Below are 25,520 nucleotides of genomic sequence, written 5' to 3'. Positions count from 1 at the left end.
AAAGGCAACCTAAGCTGTAGATTTAAAATATGAAAGGTGGAAGGACCTGTATGGTCATCTAATCCTCCCCGTTGCCAGTGAAGCATTATTCTCCTGTCTTGCCTGCAGGTAGCCTGTGGATGGGAACTGATCTCTGCTGCCCTGTGCAGGTGTCAGGGCTGAAGAACTCAGCAAGGCTGGTTTTGAAGTCCTACCTTTTCTCTCCTACAGGATGTTGCTGGCTTCTGGAGGGCTCTGTCATGGCACCCAGGCGTGTCTGTGTGGGTCTGCTTGCAAGATTGCAGCCCTGAGCAACTTGCCTTGAAGACAAAGCACAGGCCCATGCCCCACTTAAGACCTACTTTACATTCTGTCCAGCTTGCATAACTCCTTTTAGCCCTGAGTCTCCCTGCACTTACTTCATTGTATTGCAGTGTGTGGAAGCCAAGGAGGTTGGCGTGCTCTAAATACAGACACAGAGGCAGAGCAGCAGGCCATAGGTGATGGGGACAGGGACAAGGTAGCCTTCACACTTTGTAGCAATTTTTTCATTGGGTTGCATGGCCTCCAGGAAGCTTTTTTTTTTTGTTGTTCAGAGGTATTTTAACAGGCCATTCATTTCACAAGGCTGTGGGCAATTGTGCTTGTCTCATATTTATACCATGCATATGGGCAAAGACAAATGCTGTATCTTGTGCTTTTTCTCTCACTGTTGCCCCCAGGTCAGCATTCTGTTGGGAAGAGGCTTTTGCCCAACAGTAGTGAGCAGATGAAAGTCCAGTCCCCTTCCTAATAATAAACTAGTTGCAACAAGGAAATGAGGTAGAGAGGATGGGGAAAAAGTAAAATTTCTGCTAAGCGTGAAAGCTTGTCTTGGAAGAGCAAGAAATGCTGTTCATAGACATTTGGCAGAAATGTGGAATACATACTTTTAGGTGGAGAAGTCCGACTCATTTTGCATGTCAGAAGTTCAGTGTGTCCATAATGTCTCACTGCCAGCTTTGTTGGATTTTAGCTAATTTGCTGAGAATGAGTAAATAAAGGCTATGCACACACAGAGCTATGGAGCTGACTGTGACTGAGCAGGGACAACAGGAACAACTGAAAGTTTCATGAGTTGGTTTCCTGTTAAGTATGTCAGCTTGTTTTAGCCATTTTGTTATTACTCCGTGTAAGCACGCAGTAATTTGTAGCCACTGGCATACAAACACAGAGCCCACTGCTGGCTTACTGTTTGCAACTGGACTTCTAAATTCATATGGTCTGTGAACTGACCTGGTCCAAGAGGTACAGGGTTTCTGTGAATCACAGCTCACATCTATTAAAGCTGTATTGTAACAACCGTGGCTTTGTGATGGGTTGTTGGAAGACCTGACGTTCGGAGCAGGCTACCTCTAGTGAGATTGGGAAGGTGTCGAGAAAGGGACCTGGAGCGTTATGACCAACCCTGTGCTTTCGCTTATTTATTAATAGTAGGGACACTGGCTTCCACTTTTTCTACTGTAGGCCACTATGAAATCGCATTCAGGTTTTTAGCTCAATAATTCATGCAGCTGGCACAAATAACATGGAAACACAGTACTGGTTATTTAGATCTAGGCAAATTCAGAGTGGGTTCAATTTGTTTATTTTATATGTTACAGGTTTTTTTTCCCGATTACAGTTCCTACTACTTCTTTCTACCTATTTGTCTGCCCTCTCCCTTTTACCATCCTCATCAATATCCCATTATCTGCTACTTTTGCTGGCAGATGCTAACCCTGCTTCCAAATTGTCTTCATCAAGGGGGGACAACTGTTTCAAGGAGATTCAATTCACAGTGTCAAGCACCAGCAAAGAAGATTTAAAACCAGGGGAAGAGACTGATTTAGGGGAAGCAAATCAAAGGCCGTGGTAACATAAGTCTGACTGTAATGAGGTGTGTTTATTTCTGACTTGTTTTTCAGGGGATGTGAAATGTTTTGGAGAGGATTGTTATGCACTGGCTTTTGGTGTTCCAGCAGCACTGATGGTGTTGGCGCTTGGTGAGTGGAAACAATGCTTGTAATAGAAATTACCATTTTTGAGTCAATGGGCAGATGAGAAAATGTACAAATTCACTAGCTCTGGATGGATACTGTGTTGGGAAACTCAAGGGATCAAGGTCATCCAACAATTCCACAGTTGAGAACAGCAAGAAAAATCACTAGTTGACTTAGTGGTGGGCGGAATGTGGTTTTACTGCAATTCTTTATTGGGATACTGATGAGATGGTGGTCTGGTGGATGTTTCACAACACAGTTGCCTTGCCCTGTAAAGCAAAGGAAGGCACCAAAATGACTCTTATGATGGCTTGCAGCTTTGCCTATGAGCAGGTTTGGCCTTTGAACTACAATCTGAGCAGACCTCAGAGTCCCCCAGCTTACAGAAGAGAAGCTTAGTGTGCCATTTCTCACCTTTCCACAGGCTCTTTGCAGCTTGGGACCATCTTTAATGGCTCAGGCTTTTGCTTTGGAATCTGTGCACCACACAGAAATTGAAGAAGGAGCTGAATGAGATGTTACTTTATTTTGAGCTGTCTCAGTTTGCTCAGCCGAAGTAATTCCCACAATTACGGTGACAGGTTATTATTATGTTGCAATAAAAAGCTCTTATTGTCCAAGTGTCAGGAGGCAGCCACAATCACCCTGCCTCCTTAAAGCTTGCATCTTAGCCCCATTAATGTACTTGTCAAGATTTCTTCTTCAACCTTTATAAAATACTCGGCAATTTCCACATTCTTACTGTTAGTCTTTGGAAGCCAGTACAGAGAACATCCCATTAGCTTTAGTTTCGCAGTTGCAAGATGCTGAGGGGAGCAGTCCCCTTATTATGCTGTATTTGAGAGGTTTTGACACAGCATGGGGTGACTTACCGTTCAGCTTGTTAGCTTAATTGAGAGACCAAGCAATTATGTGATTTTTACCACAGCATCCGTGATTTGAAAAGTTCATCTACCACAGAATGTGAATATTGCTCTTTTCCCTCAAACTTCCACCAGAAAAAAGAGCCAGGACACTGGAGAAATGTCATCAGACCACAGCTAATGTTACAGCAATTATTTTCAAAAAAGTGCATGGTCACAGGCCTGAGTAGCTCCTCTTTTCCCCTGTGACCTGTTCCTATCAGTTTAAGGCAGCACAGGCTCCTCTGTGATGAATGTTTCTAGCAGGGTAGTAGTTGCCCAGGGGAAAATGGAAGTGTAAATATTGCAGTTTCTGTGAGGGCATCAATCGAAATGTGCTTTTAGCTGGTGTCCTGCTGCCAGATTCCAGGGGCTGCCCAGCAAAGCAACTCCGTGTTCTTTTGTAACATGCTAAAATGCGTTTGGAAGCGATATATTTGACTATGTGAGCAGCATGCAGAACTGGAGAAAATACCCTTTCAACCGTGACTGGCCCTCTCCCTGTGGTGATGGAAAGCTGGGATAGATTTAGAGACAGAAAAGAAATCTTATAGAACAAGATTTTCTGAGCTGCTTCAGTTTCTGAAAGATGGGGGAAGATTAATACTGTTTAATTCCAAAAGCCAAACCTATGCAGGAACCCCAGTTCCCAAAGGAGTCAAAGACATTGCCAGAAGATATTTCAGAGCACCTTTTAGAGGTGTCAACAGGTCCACAGGGAGGTGCTAAAAGTTAGGTAGTGCAACTAACCCACCCCAGGGGACTTTGGACAAGTGTCTTTCACTGCCACTAATCAAAACTGACTTTAGAGGTCTCCCTGACAGTTCTGCAAGTTGAAACTGAAGGCAAAGGGTCTTCTCAGTCAGAAAAGAGAAATGAGTTCCCTGCAGTGTCCCAGGCCTTCTGTGTTAGGACAGAGGTGCCTGCTTTTCTCCACTGGCTGCCAAATGACCCAGACAATTGGGTTAGTTTAAAAGGTTAAGGTTGGTTTGTTATATGGATTTCATGCTCAGCTTTTATTATGCTTCTCCCTGCTAATGACTGTGGAATTGCAATGTGCTCAGACGCTTTCAAAGAGCAGAACAAATGATATGTCATCGGATAGCCCCACTCTGATTGGATTTTGAAGGCTCGGTCCAATATTCTTTGGGCTTTGAAGGAGAAAACCAAGACAAAACAATATCTGAAATTGTATATCCCTTTGTGGAAACCATAAACGGACATAATTTCTGTTAACAGCAGTGTATGATGCAGAGACTTTCGTGGCAGTTTCTGTTTAAATGCATGTGAGATGGAAGTACACAGAGCCTGCTTTGGATCTCACATGGTTGCAACAGTTCAGGGATTATTTCTAGCATCAGGTGCAGCAATTCAATGTAGGTTGTATTTTAAGTTTAGCCAACAAAAAGCATAGATGGGGGTAATTTCAGGTCTTTGATTCTCAGTATGAATCAGGGGTGCAGGTGCTTGTCGTGCAGATCAGGAGAAGATGACGGTGACTTCCTAGGGATCACACTGCCTCTTGTAGGATGTTGTGTTTTCTTCCACCTGAAGGCATTAAAGGAGTGCTATATATTTATTTTATTCAAAGTGAAATCCTGTAAGCCTCAAGGCCAGAGGATTTCTTTTGAATACAGGGGTAGGGGATCCTTCCCAGAAGACAGCGCAAAATCAAGCTTCAGTCACATGAATTCCCATTTGGATTATAATATTTTTCAGTTGTGTTCATTGCTGGAAGTGGACTGTACAGAAAAACACCACCACAGGGGAACGTCTTACTTGAAGTGTGCAAATGCATCAGTGTAAGTGTGTGCCATTCTCTCTTTTTCATGCATGATTCTGAGGCTGCAGATCAGGAAAGTGCAAAGGGAAAGCGGAGGTCACATTTGGAGCTCTTCTGTATGCTGCTCCTGGATATCTTGCTAATGAGCTGTAAAGAATAAGAGACACATTTGCGTCCTAGCTTGTTCTTTCAACATTTCATTTGTTTTTCCCTAGTGCCATGAACTGTTCAGTTGATGTCAGTAGAATCACTAGTGGCAGAAGCTGGTGGAGACTGAACTGTAAGGAAAACTCAAACTCACAGAGTATCAGATATATGATTCAGTTTTTTCAGCTGAATAATTTTACCGAAGTTTATCAGTTCAGCAGACAGTAATAGCCCATGTTCAAATTATGCACATTAAGCATGTTCATGTAAATGCAAGAGACACCTGCTGAAGTTGCATTATAGCTTTATCAATTATTTTTCACAGTGTGTGAGCTGAATATAGTATGAGAAATAAATACTTTCTTATTATTAGGTGGATAATGATGTTTGTTTTTCAGGAAGCTGTTGCTAACAGCAAATGTTTTCTTTTTACCCAGCTCAATCTTAGTGACAGGTTTACCTTGGAGAAACAGGCCAGTTCTTAAGAACAGGATTTTTAACTGAGTTCTGCCACTCTTATTGCCAGGATGGCTGTGTTCAGTGGCTGGAGCACAGGCACGAACAAACAAATTAGAAATCTGGTGTAGCTGATATCTCCTCCAGTGAGAAACCAACCTGAAAGCTGATCTGGGAGTGAATGAGTCATGGGCTTCACCAGAAGTATGCAATGAGGGCTAAAGAACAGGAGAGTTCTAGCTGTGACATTGTTTTGGATAATGAGGCATTTCCTCCCCAGCACAGTGGTCAATCCAACAAGTGCTCTTTGGAAAAGAAATGAAGAAATTATGTTTAAAGCTTTATCATGTAGAAGGTTTTAAATCCAGCAAGAAACATTCTTTGGGGGGCTAGTTTGTTTTGTCTGTGGAAGACAAGCCCATGAGGTAGTTCATTCCCACATCATGCTTTTTAATCAACCAATATCACAGAAAATCTCCTGCAGAGAGTTGGTCATAAAGTATCCAATGCTAGATTTTTGAATTGTCTAGCAAAACTCTTGCAATTTTCTTGGGCTGTTTATGTTTGAGGATGGAGAGGGCGGCCTTGAGCTGGGAATGTGACAAGGGCAGATATGCAACGAGGGAGTTACTTGCCTGTTTTTTTCCCTAGTTTGCTATTAAAAACAGACTGAAAAATCGCTCCCGTCATATTCCAAAGAGAGATCACTGGCTGGATTGGGCGTCAGAAAAATACTCGGTAAGTGATGCTCTAGGTGGCAAGATTGAAAGGGCAAGTGGGGAGATGGGCAGATGGACAGGGGAGACAATAAGACTGGCTTGGCCACAGCACTCCTCATTGCACCAGGTTCTCATTTGTCCTGTCCACTCCCACCTCTGTACTCTTCTGACCCTTTATGTATGGTTTAGATGCTGCACTGAAGTGCAGAAATGCAAATATGTCCAATATGCTGAATGAGTGCAATGAATAACTGGCATGCAGCAAGAAAAAGGAGCTCTTATGCTCTGTGGTCTGAATCACCTGTTGGCTTTTCACCCTCATCTTACCTTTCTGCCTGTTCTCTTTATAGAAACAGCTGATTGGGGAGGTTAAAATGGTGACACGCGTTCTCTTCCTCTTCATACCGCTGCCAATGTTCTGGGCCCTGTTTGATCAGCAGGTACAGTACAGCAGATTGCAGGCCTGCCCATCAGCCTGGATTTGCACCCTTGTCCTCCCAGAGTAACACCAAAGCATCCTGGGGACACAGAGTGCTGTGCCCCTACCAGGTGTCCAGCGGCTTGCCAAGGCGGTACCCACCATTGCTGCTGGCCATCCCTTCACAGTCCTGACAGGTGTCTGGCACAGAAGGGTGAGAAGTAAGAATGTACCCTGCCTGCTGGCAGGTGTTACAGGGAAGGGAAGGAATAGATGTAAAATAAGATCTTCAGCACTGTTGTCTTCTCTGTCCCCAAGTTTTCTAGTCCCGTAGGACATCTTGAAGGCTTCACAGCTGTCTGTTTTCTCCTTAGGGATCCAGGTGGACTTTGCAAGCCACAAAAATGAATGCTGATTTTGTAAGTACTTAATGTCACCAGGGCTGGTAAGACTAATAGTAACATCACTGCTCTTGCTTTTTAACCGGAGTGTTGCAGTACTAAGAGCATCTGCTTGATGAGTCTGGGTGAGTTGCACTTTTGGTGATTAGAAGTGAGAGGCTCTGTGCAGCCATGTTCAATTCATCACAGCACTTCTTGGCAAGGAGTGAGGGTTGGGGAGCCATCAGTAGCCTGCAAGGCCAGGAGTGCTGGTCTACTGGCAACCAGTTGCTTTGCAACCTTCAGCAGGCAGGGTTGGCAGCCTGCTGTTCCCACTGAGGACAGAGAAGTCAGGAAAAGTTCACACAGCCCTTGTGAGGTTTAAGTAGAGCTATTGTAGTTGTGTGTTTCTGATCTGGATTACTTGGTGATACACTAATGAAGCCTGTAAAACCAGCAGAAATCTTTGTGTAAAGGGTAGAGATGTGATGAGGATTAATTAGTTAACAGCCGTAAAGTTCTTCAAAAATGTGAATGGCAAATGGTGCAGGGAGCAGTGACAGATAAATGTGGATCAGCTTTCTGCCTAAAAATTCCACCATACAGGGCTGGTTTACAGATATATATTTTAACATGACATCTAGATCTTGCCTGTGAATGCCCACATCAGAATTTAGGCTTGTAAGTGCCCATTTTGCAGATTAAAATTGACTTAAAACCCAAAATTTGAGCTCTTCTCTGTCATTCCTGCTAAAAATTGTGCTCCCAGCATGTGACACTCATTAAGCTTAATTAATTCAAATGAGGCATGAGAAAGACTACATCTTGAGTAATATTTATCCACCTCAGACAGAGAAAACAAAGTTCATGTGGTGTGGTTTTTTTCTGTGTGTGTTTCTTTTTGGTTTGGTTTGGTTTTTTTTTGTGATATGTATTTAAAAACTTAATTTTCTGCTGTTTTGCTCACATGCACTTAGTGGAACATCTAAGAATCACCAGATGTCTGTTCTTAAACTCTCACTGGTGGAGAAGGACATGTTCAGGAGTATTTTTTCTATCACAGCAAATCGTATAGGTTTTTGGTCTGTGTGTCAGTCTCATTCCCTCTGTACTGGTGAGTTGTCCTAACTAATGAAGGCTAGAATAAACTGCAATATTGGAGTGATCCCGCCATTAGGCTTGTTGGTGTTCAAGTTTGTAATATTCCAGGTTTTTCCCTCTTGTAGAAAAAGGGCTCAACTAGGAAGTCTGGAGTCAAACAGAGAATGATTGAGCGTGAGATGAAATCTTCGCAGGCTTGTTTCCTAATGGCACGTTTGTATAGCGTGCACAAAGTAGCAGGAGAGGATGTTTGCCTGATATTTTTAATTATAAGCCTCCTTTGCTGCGACCAGTGGTTTCCACTCTTCCAGAAGGCAGAGACAGACAGACTTTCCAGATTCAGCTCAGGACAAGGCTGGCAGACAGGAGAAAACTTCCCACAGAGCTTTCTTTGAAAGATATTATTTCCTTCCTAATTTCCCCCCCTCTTTTCTTCATCATAACTTCATATGAAAAGCACTGCATGGAGTTCAGACAAATACCAGCTCTTACATGGAAACAGCCCATTGTGGGACTGAGATCCATCTATCCATCCCCGTTGACCTTGCCCAGTTGTGGGGGCTGGGTACAGTGATGCAAGGGGAGGCACCTCTTAGAGCCTCGAGGACTCTTGGCTCAAACCAAGAAGTCACAGTTGGACAGTTGACCCAAGACCATTTGGTGCCCTGGGCAGATGGAAGGAGGAGAGCAGTGTTTGTGCAGCCCACTGGCTCAGGGATGGTCTTTTGTCATCCTTTTGGAGTGCTTGGAAGAAACGGTGACAGAACTCAGAAGGTCCTGAGCTTGAGAGCACTCGCAGGATTTGGATTTTTCCCATTACAGAAGGAAGGAGGAGGAAGCTCTAAGACCAGATCCCAGCTGGGATGCTAACACATCCATTTGTCTGGTTCCTGGCTCAGCCAGTCTGAGAATGAGGCTCAGTACCTGTTACAGGCTGTGTCCCAGCTGCCATATATCAAGGTCTGAGTGTAGCTTCCTCCTGCAAAATGATTCTCATCAAACACTGTGTCCTTAGATGACAAGTGTCCAGAGCACAATATCAGCTGCTAAAGCCAACATAAAACCTTTGAGGAAACAACTTTTGCTGCTGAGGCCTCTCCTGGACTGGCTGCTTATTTGCCATATGCCCTGTTATATTATGGTGTTTATGAATCACTTGGAATATCTTTTTGTTTCAGGGAATATATGTTCTTCAGCCTGACCAAATGCAGGTAAAAGATACTATTGGGAAGGGAATAACCTTCAGAAACGTATTTTCTTTTTCTCTCTCATTTTTATTTTTCTTATGGGACCGCTGGCTTTTCTCTGTTCCTTTTGAAGGTAATAGCAGTGCTCCTGCTGACTGCTGTGGCGTGGACTCTGCCTTATTGCTCACTAGCTGTTTTGAAAGCTTAGTCTTGGAGTTCAGAAGACTCAAAGGATGTCCTAGCATGGAATTTGAATCCTGCAGAATAGTACAGAGGTGTGGGGAGACATGCCACCATAGCAGTTCTTGAACCAGTACTGGCATGTGGAGGATACAAGCCGTGTATCCTTTTAACATGCCCCTGCTCTGGGATGAGCATATTACTTGAAATATGTTTACTTCCTCCCTTCCTGCAGGGCAGATGAAAATGTGAAGGCTCCAAGACAGTGTTGTGTTGTCACAGTTAATTACAATTCTTATGGTGAACAGCTCTGGGGAAATTCAAAGCTGTTCTGTTCCTGAAATCTTAATTCAAAACTGAAACAGCATTTCTCTCTGCTTGTATTTCTATGCTGTATTTTCTTGCTCTGCCACCGTGGGCTGTCAGACAAGCTCTGGCTGTCCCAGGAGAAATGTAGTTCCTGGGGGATTACCAAGACGTGTGGAAGTGCGAGAAATTGCCAGTCTCACAGAGCAGTGCCTGTTCTTCTGCTGAAGTCCCAGGATGTTTCCATTATTGCTGATTTGCTGTAAGGTCCCACTGCAGCACTGAAGGTCACCTGCTTCTATTGTCAGTGGGTTTTGCACTTAAAAACATAATGTTTCTGTTTTCTCTTCAGGGAAATTGGGACAGTGATGCTTGCTTACCTCTTGGAGGGGAGGATATGAACAAAACTTATTCATGTCTGTTAAAACTAAATAGCAGAGGCTGTCAGAGTGCAAACTGTGATTATGTTTTAGAAGGAGGTTTCAAAGTGTTTGTTCGTGTCCTTTCTGTAATGGAATTATTTCTGGAGGACAGTGTTTTATGAGGTTAATTACTGAAAGTTGCTTTCTAGTCCCTAAACTCCCATTCTTTTGTGTTGCAGTTCTTAAATCCACTTCTTATTCTTGTCTTCATCCCAATTTTTGATCTTGGGCTCTACCCACTGATAAACCTGTGCAAATTTAATTTCACGTAAGTACTTGGGGACAATGCGGATGCCTCAGTTCTTATTCTTTGACAGCAAGTGGCAGAATAGCTTTTAAGGAGAAGAAATAGAAATTTCCATTCACCCTTTCCAGTACTTGCACCTAGTTCAGCCCCAACAGGCAGTGTCACCCTCTTCCGTAGGCCCTGGAAATTCTAGAGGCAAAAATTCAGTGATGTTGGATTCTGATTTGTACAGTTTTTCCCTGGCAGCAGATAAAGAACAGTTCTCTCTGAATTTGATCAACAAGTTCTTTGCCTTATCTCTGACATTACTCCTAAATAATTCCCTCCCTGAAAGATGCCTGTGGGGCCAAAATTACTGTCTCACGTGGGCTACAGATGGTGCTGTGAAAGCAGATTCCACACTGAAATTTAAACCGATAAGTACAAAAGGGAATTTACGTATGACCTGATCCAAACTAAAATTCTGGATAGACAAAACCAGGGTAAAATGGGGATGGAAGGAGGCTCAGAAGTCTACCCCTTCAGCCTGCTGGCCCTCTCCCATCATGCTGAGTTACTTGCACCTAGAGAGGTAGTAAAGACATCGTCCAGCCCTGCAGTGGTGCCCCTTGGAGGACACACATCAGAAGCTGTGCTTCTCCGCGCTGCCTCAGTGCGAGCCCTGGTTGAACCCCAGCTCCACAGAAAAGTTCCTGCCTGGTGGCCCGTTCGCAGACCAGTTCCACCCGCAGCACAAGCTCATGCACCCATCAGGATCAAGTGCTACACTCTCTGTGGCCCCTGGGTGTGGGATGCTCATGGGCTCCTGTCACCTTTTGCTGTAGAAGTGGCTGTGGAAACATTGTAGCTTGCAGGGACTGAGTTTATGCAGCTGTGAAAGTTTGTGCTGCAAAATCCTAGTGCAGCATTGAAGATCCTGCCTCCCCTCCTCTTTTTTTTTTTTTTTTTTTAATTACAAGATGCAAGCAGTAAATACTTTCTTACCCCAGGATATGGATCTGAGAGGCAGAATTTGTGTTTCTAATCTGGATTTCCCACAGCCCAGTCAGTTTGGAATGTGAATCCACTACAAAGAGTGGAGACCACTGAATCTAGAACCAGATTTCTTTCAAACCTCAACAACTCCATACACAGTTTGGACCTGCCTTTCTGAACCTGTTTTGTTCTGCTTTATATCAGATTGTCTCATGCCACTCTAGTAGACTTGTCCTAGTCTTGCTCTGAGTTAAGAAGCAAGCTCTTTATTCTCAAGAAATGTAAATGAATTGGTATAAGGAATAACCCAGAATCTGACCATCTGTGGCATCAAACATTGATGACACAAACTGTACATTTTTCTTCTCCTCATTCCTGTTGCTAAATAGCATGCTACTTTTCTTTTGCCCTTTCCAAGAGGGACTTAAAGATATATAATTTCTAGTGCTCCTTCCAACATCACAAGTTAACATAATGCCATGAGCTGTTCCCACTAGAAGAGCTAGGAATGAGATAATATGAAACTTGCAAGCAAAGAGCTTTTTTCATGGCATGTCAGTTTTAATTTGCCTCAGTGCTGGTCTCATGCAGAATAATAGAACAGTTTTAAGTTAAATGATTGGCAATTTAAACAGCACATCATCCCCAGTGCCACCTGTTGGACAGTTTATTATATGGTTTTGGCACATCTTTGGCTCTGAGGAATGGCATTCTATAGTTTAAATTACTTTTTTTTTTTCTTTTTACTTAATGGCACCTCTTTCATTTGCTCCATAGACCTATTAGGAAAATGGCAACAGGTATGATCCTTGCAGGGCTGGCGTTTGGACTTGCAGCCATTGTAGAAGTCAAAATAAATGTAAGTATAGCACAAGGAATTTCTCAAAAATACTTTCCTGTATATCCTGTTAATAATCCATTTATCCATTGTATTCCTTGATTATAATTTTGATGTGTTCTTTACAATTAAGCATACTAATCCAGTTGCTAATGACAATTCTTACTTTGTCTACTTTCCCCTTGTCTCTCTCTGTGTCTCTCTTTCTAGTCCTTGCAGTTTTGCTGTGCCTTCATCTATATTGGCCTGTATTCTAGATTTCCATCGTCAAAGTGCTTGACAGACATCTAGTTAATGCTAGTGATTAATTCCCAAAAGGTAGTCTGTTCTCTCTCCTTTTTCTTGCTGTAGTTTGCCTATATTTTACTGTTTAAGTTTGGCTCTTTTGTTTTTTTAATGTAATTCCTTTCCTACTTTAAGGCGGGGATGCGGTTTTTACAAGCCAAATGGATTCTCCGCTGAGGCAGATGACTGCAGTCACTGCTGTAGTCACAGGCATCAGGGGCTGTCAGGCATCCCAGACAGGACAGCAGCAAATCTCTTATAAATTCACTGTTAGCCCCTGCAGATTTGTACTGTTTGTTTCTGGTCTATGACCAGGCTTCTGTAGACTTTGGCTGATCTTTGGCTCACAAGTTGCTGTAGGATTAATTTTTAACACTTCCATGTATACTTAAAATGTTCTGTTAGAGTGGCTGGTGCACAGCCCTGGATTAACATCTGCTGGTTCCTCAGGTGAACCCACTGACAAGTCTTCCGCTGAAATCAGACTTGGTGGGTTCAAGTATTTTTCCTGATCTCCTTATGTGAGCAAAGAAATGCTCTCATTGCCACCAACTGCAGCTCTGGCTGAGCACTGAAATTCTGCTCTGGCTGTGGGTGACTTCTCCAGGCAGAGGGAAGGTGAGTTAGACGTTCTTCCCACCTCTGCATGGAAATTTTACTCTGAAGGCCACTAAAAGCTTTACCAAAGATGGGGATAGGATGGCCCACCTTGGCTTGGCTGTGGGTAGTGCAGGCAAAAAACCACAGTAATGGGATTTGCTAGATAGCATTAAACAGGCCTGTTGGTGTAGAGCAGCATATGGGTACAGGGAAATTGGTGTTGCCCTATCTTCTTTGACAGTGTGTCTCCCCACACAGCAAAAGCTCTGAAGTATTGCTGGCAGCTACCTTAGAAAATAAAGTGATAAAAAGAGAAGAGAAGTTTAAAACAAACAAACCAAAAATCATTTTAGATCTGCAGGTAGTACAAGGCTGACACTGATTGAAGTACTCTTTCTAGGAAGTGATTCCCAACAGCAAGAGGTACCTCTGTGCTGAAGACATCATCCTCCCTTTCTCAGAAAACACGCAATAAGATCTATACAGTTGGCTGTTAGATAACACTGTGTTGAGTGATGCAAAAGCACCGATTACGGGCATGGAGTTGGACTGGGATTTGCAAAACTGCATGGCTTCTGGCCTAATTCTTTTCCCAGTCACTGACTGCAGTGGGAAATAATTATTCTGGTCACTGCTTTTGAAAGCTAAGCACAATTTTTTCCATTCTGATATGGCAGTTGGTTAAATCCAGGCACTAGGGAGCTGTATAATAAAAGCAGCAACTTTGTTCTACCTGCCCAGCAGTTGTGGAGCCTGATGCTTAGTGGTGTGAAGAGCAGTTTTGGGGAGGAACAATAGGTTGGCTATTGAGCTACTACGAGGAAACCTCCTTAAAGAAGATTTATATTCAGTTTTCCTTGAGTGCAACTTCTGATGAGGAAGGGATGGAAAAGTGTCATTATAAAGAGGAAGACTCTCCTGGCTAAAAAATGAACATCTATTAAAGTGCTAACAAAGCATACAGATGGCACTTAAAGCCTTTTACTTTAATTAGGAAACTGATATGCCTCGACTTGTCCCAGAAGAAAGTTTAATTCGAGTCCTGAATTTGGCAAAGAACCCTGTTCAAGTGACGATCCAAGATCAGGACCTGTTTCAGCAGCCCGTGAAGGCTTTTCAAGTAAGTGTATATGTGGGGCTGGAAGGCCTGAATTGCATCTCATTGAAGAAAGGATGGGCTTTTTTTCAGACAAGTTCTAATAAAACCCACAGATACTAGAGCTTGTTCTTCTCCACAGCACTAGAAGTGTATGAGAATAGCTTTGGAAATGGAGCATATTATCTCTGTTGATGAGAAAGAAATAGAAAGTTTGGAGACATATTTCTTTGGCAAAGGGGGAAATGGCTGAATACATTCACCTTTAATTAGGAATAAAGGATAATTGTCCTGAGATGAGCATGTAGAGACATTCAGCTCATAACTCTCAGTGCTCAGACCGGGCTTTGCTGCTGGGATCTGGATGGCATCTGAGAAGTATTTAGCTGCAAGGGAGTTGAGAAAAGGGAAGGTAGTTAACTGGGCATGGGCGCACTGGGCTGTTTCCTGTTTCAGCCTCCAGATTACTTTGCAGGTCAGACTAGTTTGGGACTCAGCCCAGCAGTCCATTAGCCACCAGCTGCCTGCAGTGTTCTGGATGTGGTCCCATTGGGGCAGAGCAGGGCCAGGGGAAGAGTAGCTGTGCGGACAGAAGGTGCACTCTGGCCTTCGGATTGCATCTGGCAAGGGAAGGTCCTCCAAGCTCTGGCTTGACCAGCCTGAAACCCACAGGTCAACATAGATCCTTCACTGTAGAAAGCAGCTCTGACTGTTAGCTGCTCTTTACGGGCTCCCTTTACAGGGTTGCACTTGGTGGGAAGAGCCAGATCCTTTTCCACAGGAAGAAAGAGTGTAACCAAATTTGTTTGTTTTTTTCTACAGAACCCAGCTGAGTACTCAAAATTAATATTGAATGGAGAGCAACAGAGCCTTCGTTTCACCCTGCGACATCAAGGATTGTCTCTTGCTTTTAACTACACTGTGAAGGAAAAATCAGTATACAGCTTAATTGTTTTTGAGGCAGAAGGAAGCCTATCAAGCCGCTTAGTGAGTGTGGGAGTGAAATGTAAATACAGTATTAATTCAATGGCTGTGATGATACAATGGGGTAATGGGCTCATTAATTCATTTGCTCAGTTGCAGTGTCTGATTGCTCTAAGCCTGACTTCTTAGCTAGCGGCACTGGATCTGTACACATTTCTGCTGGTTGATTAATAGAGGCGTTATGGCATCTGAGAGTTGCTGGGCACACTTTAATCCAGTGAACGCTGCAGTGGGAGAGCAGAGTCGTGCCTGCTAGGCAGCAGAGCTCGAGAAAGCCGAGGAAATAGCTGGAGATTTTCCCCAGAAGATGGTTTTATAAAGCAAAGATGTTAAAGAGGCTCTAGGGTTGGGCATAGAATAAAAACATCAGTGGAATGATTCTGTGTTTAGTTATTGCAAGTGTTTATTGAAAATGCACGGGAGGCCCATTTGTTTTGATGAAGAGAATAAATTATTAAGCTCATTCTGGGGTCTGCAGCAGAGCCGGCTGCATTTGGACTTCCGTGTATTGCTGCAACAATCAGAGAGAGGCATATGGGATGTATAGGGTCAGATTCTGGTTTATTTTACATGCAACCGTATCCCAAGAAACAATCTTGACATGTATGATGTTATTTCACATTGTGGCAGGTGTATATGTATCTCTGTAAATAGCATCAGAATCTACCTTTGTGTTAAAATATCAATTCTCTTTGCAGTTCCTCAGACTCCTACCTTGCAGGGTTGCCATACTAAGCATTCAGTATTATTTAGTAGAAATCACATAACTGTTTTAAAAATGAGGAGTTTTAAGAATGTATTTTTTTTATAACATTGGGGTTTTTTTCTGCTTTGCGGCTTAAAGCCTGGGGCTTGTTGTCACACGTCGTTAAGTTTCCCTCTGACCCTGATGACTGTGTGCTGTTAACTTAAGAAATGGATGCTCATACAGTGATTATTATACAGTCCTTAAGAAGAGAAAGCCCACGACAGCATGGAGCAGTGCAGTCTCTGAGCTCCAGTATTTCCCTGTGCTGCTCTAGCTGTTCAGCGTGTGCTTAAATCAATGCCTGCTCTGGCATGGACAAATTCCCTTGCACCAGGGACCAGCAGTGCTGTTGGGCGGTGCTATTGACCCATCATCCTCAGCTGTAGATAAAGGAGGTGCGGAAGATGCTGTGGTAAGCGATGCTCACTTTTCCAGCTTTGCAACACCAGGAAGGCCCTGCCAGCATCACCGCTGTGTTGCAGGGCTTGCCCTGGGGGAGCCATGGCTCATGCCAGCCTCCCTCACTGCCAGATCTGGCCCCCTCACTCAGGTGAGGGTGTTTTCCCAGAAGGACCCAAGCTGAAATTGGTTTCTTCTCCTTTGTGGGCTGTTGAGAGGGGAGGAAATGAAGTAGAGAGCTCTGGGGATCATTAATGAAAACAAGTAATAATTTGGCTGGCCTGTCTGCAGCAAACTAGAGTATTAATCTCATGTGTCTCCTATGGAAAAAAGATGTTGTTGTTTATTATTTATTGCTCTGACACTTATTATTCACTCTGGCTATTTATTATTTAGGGTATATTTAATTTGTGCATCAGCATATCAAACTGAAGTTCTGGATCCTTGCTCTCAGAAGCTCAGGGTTTTAACATCAGGAAGAAAGTGTGGAGAAAGGGCTATAAAATTTTAAGAGAAAACCAGTTTCTGAAGGTAGATTTGGTCTCTTTTGCCTTGCCTGGGTTCTTTCTGTGTGCAGTGCAAATTGAAATTATCCTTCCAGCTTAAGTGGACATGGCACAACTGTGGATTTCTACCAGCCAAGAGCCTTGTTCTGTTTTCTTTTTGTGTGAAGGGCAGGGCTGTGTCTTTACTGTATTTTTTCAGCATTGTACACCAAACAGGTTCTCCTCAAACAACCCTATTTTGAGTATTGAGGGTCAGGGAAAAAATGAGTGATGATCAGACTGGTAATCGAGTGGTTCTTCTTGGCTTTAAGCTTCTGTGAAGTCTATGACTGTGCCACAAACCAAGGTCTGAAAGTTAGGCAGTTGCATGTTTTGTAGGAGTAAGGCATTCATTTTTAATTGTAATTAATCATTGAAAAAAGCTAATATGGATAGTGCTCCTTTGTTGACTTCAGATCAAGACAAATATTTCTTGGAGGGTGTTACATGTCTCAGTATAAGGGTGACTGGCTGAAACTCTGTAGCGTTTGTTACGCAGGAGATGAGGAAAACAAAGTATGATCTCAACTTAAGCACTTGGTGGAGCTGAAACTTTGTCATTGGCTTCATTGTACCAGGACTTCACTGCTGTGACTTGATGTACAGCTTACATGAGAGCCCAGCTGCTTTCCATGGGCTTTACAACACATGTGTAACTCCACAGACACTAGTATCTTCTGCTACGTCTTGTTTATATGACAACTTTAATAAATATGTTTGTTTTGTTTTGTTTTGTTCTCCTCTTTAGATTACAGACTTGGAAGCAAAGCCAGAAAATGGTTTGGCAGCTGTTAGGTAGGAACGACTGTTTTTGAGGATTTGGAGGTGGTGGGGTGAGGGAAGCTGCTTTTGTCTAATGCAAACTGCGTGTAACATAACCCAGATGTTCTCAGGTTGGCATCTAGTCCACACTTGTCATGCAAGACTCGGGTGTCAGCTGTAAGGGCTTGACAGCGTGTCAGCTCCCACATTTGCTGTGCAGAGCTGGGCATTATTGCTGCTTACTGCCTAGGACAGTCTGGGCTGAGAGGGCAACATGGGAGATCTCCTCTCTTGGAAGAGAGGTAAATTCGCCTCACCCTGTCCCACCACTTTGGGAAAGAAAAGGAAGAGGAAACTGGAAAGGAGCCATTGCCATTTGTCCTCTGTGAACTGGCCAAGCCATGACGTTCATTCATCTCACCCAACCTCATGCACGAGTGCCTACTAAATTGGATACAGCAACAATTTTACATCCTCATAGATAATTCAACTGGGCATTGGGCTCTGCTTAAGCAGCTAGTCTGCTTTCCAAATTTGAGCTAGTCCGTGAATAGTCCTGTTCTGGTCTATGCCAAGATATCATTTTACCATGAACATTTTTGACAGAATCCCAAAACTTTCCCTTCAAAAAAATTTTTTATTGGTTTCACTAGGAGAAAAAAATTTCCACTGAAAAGTTACTTTTGTTAAGCTCTTGCCTATCATCAGGGGTTTCACACTCATTTTAAGAACTGAAAACCAAAATATTTTAAATCATAGATCAAATGAAAGGATTTGGTTTTTTGATGAAAATATCTTATCTTTCTAGAAAACTCTTTACCCACTGGTAAAAACTCCTTGGAATGTATGCCAGTGTGGTGTGCACACTCATCAGGACACACAACTTTATAGTTTCCTGGGGTGGGCTGGCACTCTGTCCTCTCCCACAGCCCTGGAGCAATCTTTGAAGGTCTATGAGAAGAGATTGCCTAGAAGTCCTAACCCGCAAAAAAGGAGGGTCACTTTACACAGAAGTAAGAAGAATAAAATCACACAGCAGGGAAAACTAATTTTAATTTGAAAAATGGGCAATGAATCAGGTGAATGTTTTGGTAGCTTGCAGGAGAGGCTGTCATACCCTCATGGAGCTAGAGAATGCTTTGGGAGAGGGCGCACAGTTCTTCTAGGGTGTCTGATACTATGTTTCTCCTGCCCTGTTTGACAACCCAATGAAATATACTTTCTTTGCAGATTCATTAATGGTTTGAGCCAAGATGTCAACCTCACTATTGACAGCAAACGGTTCATTGCTGTTCAGAAAAACTACAGTGCTTCTGAGTACTCACTGCTGGAGAGGGACAAGTAAGTTTCCCTTGTGCTGAAGGTCCTTGCTGAAGCCTTTGCTTGGATACAGTGGGGCTTTTCTCAGGTGAAAAGCAAAACTTTAATTGCTACTGTCTTGACATTTGGTTGTTGGGACAGATGTTTGTAAAACAAGCAGAATTATCAGCTCTGCACAGAGCAGGTGCTCCAGGCCACTTGTGCGTGTGCAGAAGCACCATGCATTTAGTCTGCAAAGTGTTGAAGCCAAAGGACAGCAAATCAGTATCTCTGTGTATGATATGCAGTTGAACAGATTCAGCCTCCAAACACTGTCTGGGGTAGTTCCCTTCCTGTGGCTATTACAGATTGGGTAAGATAAAATCAATAAGGGACAAAGCACGGAAATTTTATTTCCATGATATGAGTATGATGACAGTGTACTTTAGGCTATAATTCAACTTTTCTCAGAGTCAGGTTGGGGGAATTTTGAAAACCCCAAAAGCCTTTTGAAGAAGTCCAGATATAGCACTTAACTTTCTATGAGCTTTTGTTCACATTACATTGAGGCCTGAAGGGAAGAAACGGGCCATTCCTGTGCATCTGTATGCAGAGTACAGCAGGTGGGACATGCTCCAGCCCTCTCTACCGTTTGATGCATGCTCTATTTTGATGTTCTCTCCAGCCCAAGCTCATAGTGCTAGGATGCTCTCAGGAAAAGCCAGTTGATATATTCCACGCTACAAAGCGTTGTTACGTGGGCTGGTAACACCATGTAACGTTACATGGCTTTGCAGGCTGGGCTCGTTAGACACGGACTCCATATGGCCTTGATTTGGCAGCACTGGAGTTGGCTCTTGTAGGGTATTTCTGGCATTTGCAATGTTTCAAAACAAGCTTCATGGCTTTTCTCAGCATCAGCTCCATCCAAAATATTTATTACTGCAATTTAGTAGGATGCAGCAGCCGTTGTGGCGATGTTGCTGAGCCTCTGTGCCATCTCACACATCCAACATCAGAAGATCAAATATGAAGGCTAATTTGCTCTACTGAAAGGAAACAAAGTGGCTTGTGGGTGCATGTGTCTGATATCCTGAAGGCTGTGTGAGCCTGGCTAACTTCTCTGGCCCACAGTTCCTCAAGGAGTGGAGAAAACTTTGGAAGGAAATTAAACCCAAGGGGGGAAAAAATCAGTGCTAGGAAGAAGCAGAAACCATTTGAAAATGTTAGCGGTAGCCCAGGTCATTAGGTGAACTCTAGTCAGTGCCCATGTGTTTCTGGAAAGAAAAGATGACAGGAGTCTATTAATTGTCTGATATAAACATGACCGCAGCTTTGCCCCATTTTAAAGGCCTGTTTGATAGCTCTATGTTCTTAGTCAGTGGGACTAACTGGGAAATACTGTATTTCATCATTGTATCTAGATATAATAATGGAAAATGCATAACTGAAATGGGAGAGTTCACCCTGGAGCTCGGGCTGCTTGACTTCGGTGCATCATACACTGTTGTGATAACTAACGTAAGTGTCTCTGTGACGGTAACAAACTCTTTCTGTTCTACTCTCTGGCAGTGCTTTTGTTCTTATGCTTGTGACTCTCACTTGCCATCTGCACCCTGAGAGACCTGGTCAGTGACCGTCTGAAGGCAGTCCATTATACAAGGGCCAATAAAAGGTTTTGCCACCTACATAAGTGAGGTGGGTGGGTACTCATTCCACTTTAGACTGTGATCTTGTCAGATCTCATGGGTTAAACAAGAAGCAAGATCTTTTCCTTGATGGAGATCCTCTGTGGAAAATCATGTGATCTGTGGTTTGTGCTGGTCTCATGCCACCCTTGTTCAGTTAACACTGACCCATCACACTGCAAATAACTATTATTGTCTGCCAAGGGCTTGTTGTCTTTAAAATACTCTATCTGGTACCTCACTCCTGAAAAACTCTGCAGAAACAGTCTGCTGCGTCCTTGCATTTAACTTGTTGATCTTCCAAGACTTGTGGGTTGTGCATGAAGGGAAGAGGGACAAACTGTTGAGGGAGTAGGTTGGTGAGATGGAGCATCTGTTTTTCCTCCCCTCATTGTCTGTACAGCTCGTTTGGAGCCTAGTGTAAAGTCAAGGCATGGTTTTATGAACCTAGCCCTGATGGGGTGTGAGCGCTGCTGAGAGGGTGGATTCCTTTCCCTGTCTGCCAGCCTTTTAGGCACACTGCTCCAACCCTGGTCCAGCTGGCAGGAGCCATGGAGATGAACGTGATCAGCTTAGCTCCTATTTTAACCTTTCCACTACACAGGCACACAGACAAACCAGGTCTGACAGGACACACTGTTAAGCTGCCCTCTGGGACTTTGACTGCTGTGTTGTGATGAGCAGAGCAAAGTGCTGTCAGCTACTCCCTGGCAGTAACATCTCCCTGCTGGGCAATTAATGGGAGCTGTTCATGTCTGCAGAGTCCAAATACGTAGGGGAAGAAATATAGCTGCAAAGCACCTGGCTTTTCTTTTTTGCCTTTTTTTTTGCCTTTTTTTTTTTTTTTTTTTCCCCTCACTCCAGTAGCTGGAGTGGGAGGCACAGTCCTGGAAGGAACAGACAGATGCTGCCATCTGTGAGTGCAGAGATTTATGAATGTAAAACACATACACACTTGAAGTGGTGTTGGCCAGACTCTTCCTCCATGGCTGTAAGCCTCTTTTACCAGATGAGAAACAGAGCAGAGAAGTTGCATGGAGAATATTACACTAAGAATATTGCACCAGAGCCTCTGCTAATGCAACTGAATCAGGGCCAGTTGAGGTAGGTATATCCCATTTCACTGAGGGCAAGGATTCCAGTTTGTGGTCCCGTTTACAAAAGCCCCTGCAGTAGCCATGGCTGCTCTGGGGTGGCTCTGTACCTCAGCTCTCCTGGATCCTATGCTAGTCCTTTAATCTTTTTGACCCTCTGTTTTTCCACCTCTCTCCTTTTTGTTTCCTTCTTCTGTAGAGAGTGAGTTTGCTCTGAGACTAAGATAATCTTTAATTATTGCAGTGATTTGTACTGAGCCCTGCTCCTCTGCCAGGAGTGCTATATAGAAGAAACAAGAATGTAATATATTAGTCCGCTAATGTGGCTGAACTGTGATATCTAAATCATGGGGATGCTGCCTTCCACCCAGCCTTCCTCAGTGTGCAATTATAGTACGGTGCTTGTGACATTTCTTTATGGGCTAAAGAGCAATGCACAGCTCTCTTCTCACCCCTTTTAGCCTGCTAAAATACAGTCTCTTGATTTGCCTCCCAGCGTGGTGATTAAGTAGGTCTTGTAAACATCTCTTGTATTTTACCAAGTACGCTTCTTAAACATGGGGTTCTCTGCCTGAAGTCATTTCAGTCTAGTGTTTTCCTGGCTACTTGTCAAATCTCTCTCCACCTCTCTCCATCAGAGGCAGTATTAATTACACCTGGGGAAGTAAACAAAAATAATTAGGAATACGGTTACCATAACTATCTGAATAGATCTGCCATGGAACAGTCTCTGTTACTCTTGAACTGGATTTGTTTGGGTGTCAGAGTTATTGTAGGGGAGCTGTACAGTGCTGATGAAATGGGAGCAGTGACCATATGGTTGCAATGACCGTTTATCCTCTTGTCCTCTTCTGGCCTTGGGGACAGCAGCAGGTCACAGGCTCTGGACAAGTACCCCACAGGCTTTTCCCAGCCCCACTACAGAGGCAACTTGTTTGTTTGCAATAAGTCATGCAACTCTTGGCATGAATGATCTGGGATGCAGGAGTCAGCCCGTTCCCAACAGGCTTGGAAATGGCAGGGACCAGAACCAGAGTTTTGCTTCCAGAGCAGGGCTTTGCTTCCACCTTTACTTAAAATTTCATTTTGGTAAATTGGCTGTTGCGGTCTAGGCTAAGAAGGATCTGATCTTTGAGCAGCTAATCAATGTACCTTTATTTTCCCACTAGGTTTCTGGAGGTGCTGTTAAGACATGGAAGTCAGAAGACATCAAAGCCAACAATGTCCATATGGCTTGGCAGATACCACAATACTTATTGATATCTGCTGGGGAGGTGATGTTCTCCATTACAGGTCTGGCCTTCTCCTATTCTCAGGTACTCCATTTAAAGATAAGGGGCTTACAATTAGACTTCAGGATTTACTCCTGCATTTGCCATTGACTTGTAATGTGTTGTTTGGCATGATGATTATTGACAATGTTATCTGTGTTTCAGCTAAAATTGGGATTATAACACCACTTGCTGGGTGCCCTTAAGCTAAATTAATTCGTGCTCTGAAGATATCCATTCTCAGTTATATTCAGGAAACTCCTTTTCTGGTAAAGCACAGAACATAGAACAGAACTAGATAGAAATGCGTTTTAATGTGTAATTTCTAAACACTGTAATATCAGATTTTTCTCCCGGTGAAATATTTTGTGGTGGGTATTTTCCAGAGATAGAAAAGCAAAGGTATCTCAAGGGCTACAGAGTGGCATGGGGGCTTGGAAACTGCTGAGAGACTGAAGGAGTCTAAGCCTAACCAAGTCTGTAACAAAGGGTAACGAGTGTGCAAGGGATGATTTGATTGTGGTATACTGTGTTGTCTGGGAGATGGTTTGTGAGGAAAGAGGACTGAGACATTACAAGATCAAAAAGCTAAAGCTGCTTACATTTATCGTTGGAGCAAAGTGCAGATGTTTATTAATGGGGGCAATTAATACTGTGGGACAATCTGTTATGTGGTGTGGAAAATTTATCATCAGCAGGAAGCTCAACATCAAGATCCAGTCTCTTCTCCAAAGGTGTTACAGCCACATGTCACCAGATTCCAAGCTGCAGGGCTTGTTTTGGGGCTCCCTGGGCTTCCTGATCTTACAATTTCAGATTATGTAGGTTGAGGATGATCAGGATCCATCATTTTCTTCATGTGTCTTTCTGGAGCTGTTGAGATTGGCCACAAAGATTAACCACTCTGCACAGAGGAAATTCCACCATCTTCTCCTAAGCTGAGCCTGGGAACACCTACACCAGACAGGACATTGCAAGGGTGAACCAGGGCAGAAGGGCACAGTGTGACATCCACTGATCAGGCCCTTTTCCTCTTTTCAGTCTCCAGCCAGCATGAAGTCGGTGCTGCAGGCGGGCTGGCTGCTCACGGTGGCCATTGGGAATACCCTTGTGCTCGTTGTTGCCCAGGCTGCACCAATGGCACAGGTACGATTCAGCTTCCAAAACAGCGGTAATACTTTAAAACAAACCCTGGATGGTGCTTCTGGATGTCCATGTCCTGGAGGCAGAGCTTCTCCACACAGCCCAGGCTCCTGTGATGAGCAGTGGCAACCTGCACACAGCAGATCCCAGCCAGGGCTCTGCGTTGTCCCCAGCAGTGGCTTTCCCTAAACCTCCCAGTGGCAGTCAACAATGCTGTGACCTGCAGCTTGGTGACATTGCTGGAGCTCAGCTCTGGAGAAGCAGGCTGGATTTGGGTCCGGACCCTGGACACACTGCCAGCTGTGTGCTGCAGTTGCTCACCAAAGGCAGCTTGTCTTCATCTCTGCAGTGGGCAGAAGCCTCCTCAGCTGTTTAGCTTGGGACTCCTTCAGGGCCAGCTACTCATGGCATCCCTGAGGTGTTGGGCTTCCACAGGCAGGTTGTGGTGCAGAGCTTGCTAAATTCAGGCTATCAGACTTCTGGGATGGTGGCATCAAGGTGTGAACAGCGGCTTGTTGCTGGCTGACATGAAACTGCCTCTACTGAAGCTATTTTGTGGGCAAAAAGCCCAGACAGGAATGTTCGAGTCAGGACAGATTCGTAAGAAAAGATTTATTGAAACTAGTCCATTTTAACTGGTTTGTTTCAAGGTATATAACATATTAATAATTATATTACACGTAAATGGGTTTACCAGCAAAAAGGATGAGAAAGTTTCTATCATGTAAGCAATCTTGGAAGCGGAAACATAATTTTCACTCAACACTTTAAAAAGCACTTGAAAGTGCAGAGAAATTCTCCGGACTGAGAGTCTGGGGTCTCCTGACCTGCTGTTCTTTTTTCTTTCCTAGTGGGCTGAATTTGTCTTGTTCACTGTTCTCCTCTTTGCTGTGTGCATTGTTTTCTCCATCATGGGATATTTCTATGTCAGTGTGGATCCGAAGGACCTGGAAGAAAAGGAAGAAAAGAGAGAAACTGCAAGCAGCAGAGGAAACATGATCAGTCTTGTTACTCAGAAAACAAAACTCTAACACTGGGATTTTTTTTTTTTTTTTAACTCAGTAGATGGGAGGGTAAATGAAGGGTGGGCACAACGTTATTTTATTTTATAGCATTGCAGTCTTTATTACTCAAAATGTAACCACCTTCTAAATGGGACCAAATAGCCCTCTATAAAAACAATGGGGGTCCTGAAATCAGAGCAAAACTCTCTGGGAACGCTCCTCTGGTATTAAAGCCCTTATGAGTAAATACAGTGTAATTCAAAACCTGCCCATCCTTTTTAACCATGGAATGCTTTCCTGTGATTTTGTTCTAAACTTATATTTAGGGCAGCAGGGAGGAAGGGTGGAAGGAATGCCATATGACAGCAAAAATTGGAGATGTTGGGAGAAAATAATGAACACCCAGAATAGGAATTAGGGAAGAATAGATGTTACTGGCAGAAGAATTTTTAATGCTATCATCAAGGACTGGAAGTGTTACACACAATCCCAAAGGATTTAATAATGTAATTCTCCTTATGAGTACTTCCACCCTGTTATT

At 43.5% G+C, this 25,520-nt stretch overlaps 1 protein-coding gene across 5 annotated transcripts in view; it reads left to right on the top strand.

Annotated features, from left to right (window-relative positions):
• SLC15A2 (solute carrier family 15 member 2) overlaps positions 1 to 25,261 on the top strand; it is a 62,562-nt gene extending 37,301 nt beyond the window's left edge. For 4 of the 5 annotated variants that reach the window (XM_071810821.1, XM_071810822.1, XM_071810823.1 and 1 more), the window contains 16 exons: positions 1,926 to 2,003; positions 4,622 to 4,704; positions 5,940 to 6,026; positions 6,358 to 6,447; positions 6,800 to 6,844; positions 9,085 to 9,117; positions 10,181 to 10,269; positions 12,001 to 12,082; positions 13,941 to 14,066; positions 14,865 to 15,029; positions 17,467 to 17,513; positions 18,711 to 18,821; positions 20,204 to 20,300; positions 22,731 to 22,877; positions 23,874 to 23,978; positions 24,827 to 25,261. In XM_071810821.1, the coding sequence (XP_071666922.1) occupies positions 1,926 to 2,003; positions 4,622 to 4,704; positions 5,940 to 6,026; positions 6,358 to 6,447; positions 6,800 to 6,844; positions 9,085 to 9,117; positions 10,181 to 10,269; positions 12,001 to 12,082; positions 13,941 to 14,066; positions 14,865 to 15,029; positions 17,467 to 17,513; positions 18,711 to 18,821; positions 20,204 to 20,300; positions 22,731 to 22,877; positions 23,874 to 23,978; positions 24,827 to 25,006 (1,565 nt within the window). In that variant the 3' untranslated portion in view covers positions 25,007 to 25,261. The remainder of the gene's footprint in view (positions 1 to 1,925; positions 2,004 to 4,621; positions 4,705 to 5,939; positions 6,027 to 6,357; positions 6,448 to 6,799; positions 6,845 to 9,084; positions 9,118 to 10,180; positions 10,270 to 12,000; positions 12,083 to 13,940; positions 14,067 to 14,864; positions 15,030 to 17,466; positions 17,514 to 18,710; positions 18,822 to 20,203; positions 20,301 to 22,730; positions 22,878 to 23,873; positions 23,979 to 24,826) is intronic. The other variant, XM_065841467.2, reaches the window with a different exon arrangement.
• Positions 25,262 to 25,520: the final 259 nt, after the last annotated feature.

Source organism: Patagioenas fasciata, chromosome 7, assembly GCF_037038585.1.
Source record: "Patagioenas fasciata isolate bPatFas1 chromosome 7, bPatFas1.hap1, whole genome shotgun sequence".
NCBI lineage: Eukaryota > Metazoa > Chordata > Aves > Columbiformes > Columbidae > Patagioenas > Patagioenas fasciata.
Note: the sequence above shows the minus strand (reverse complement) of the source record. Positions and strands in the feature narration are given on the sequence as shown.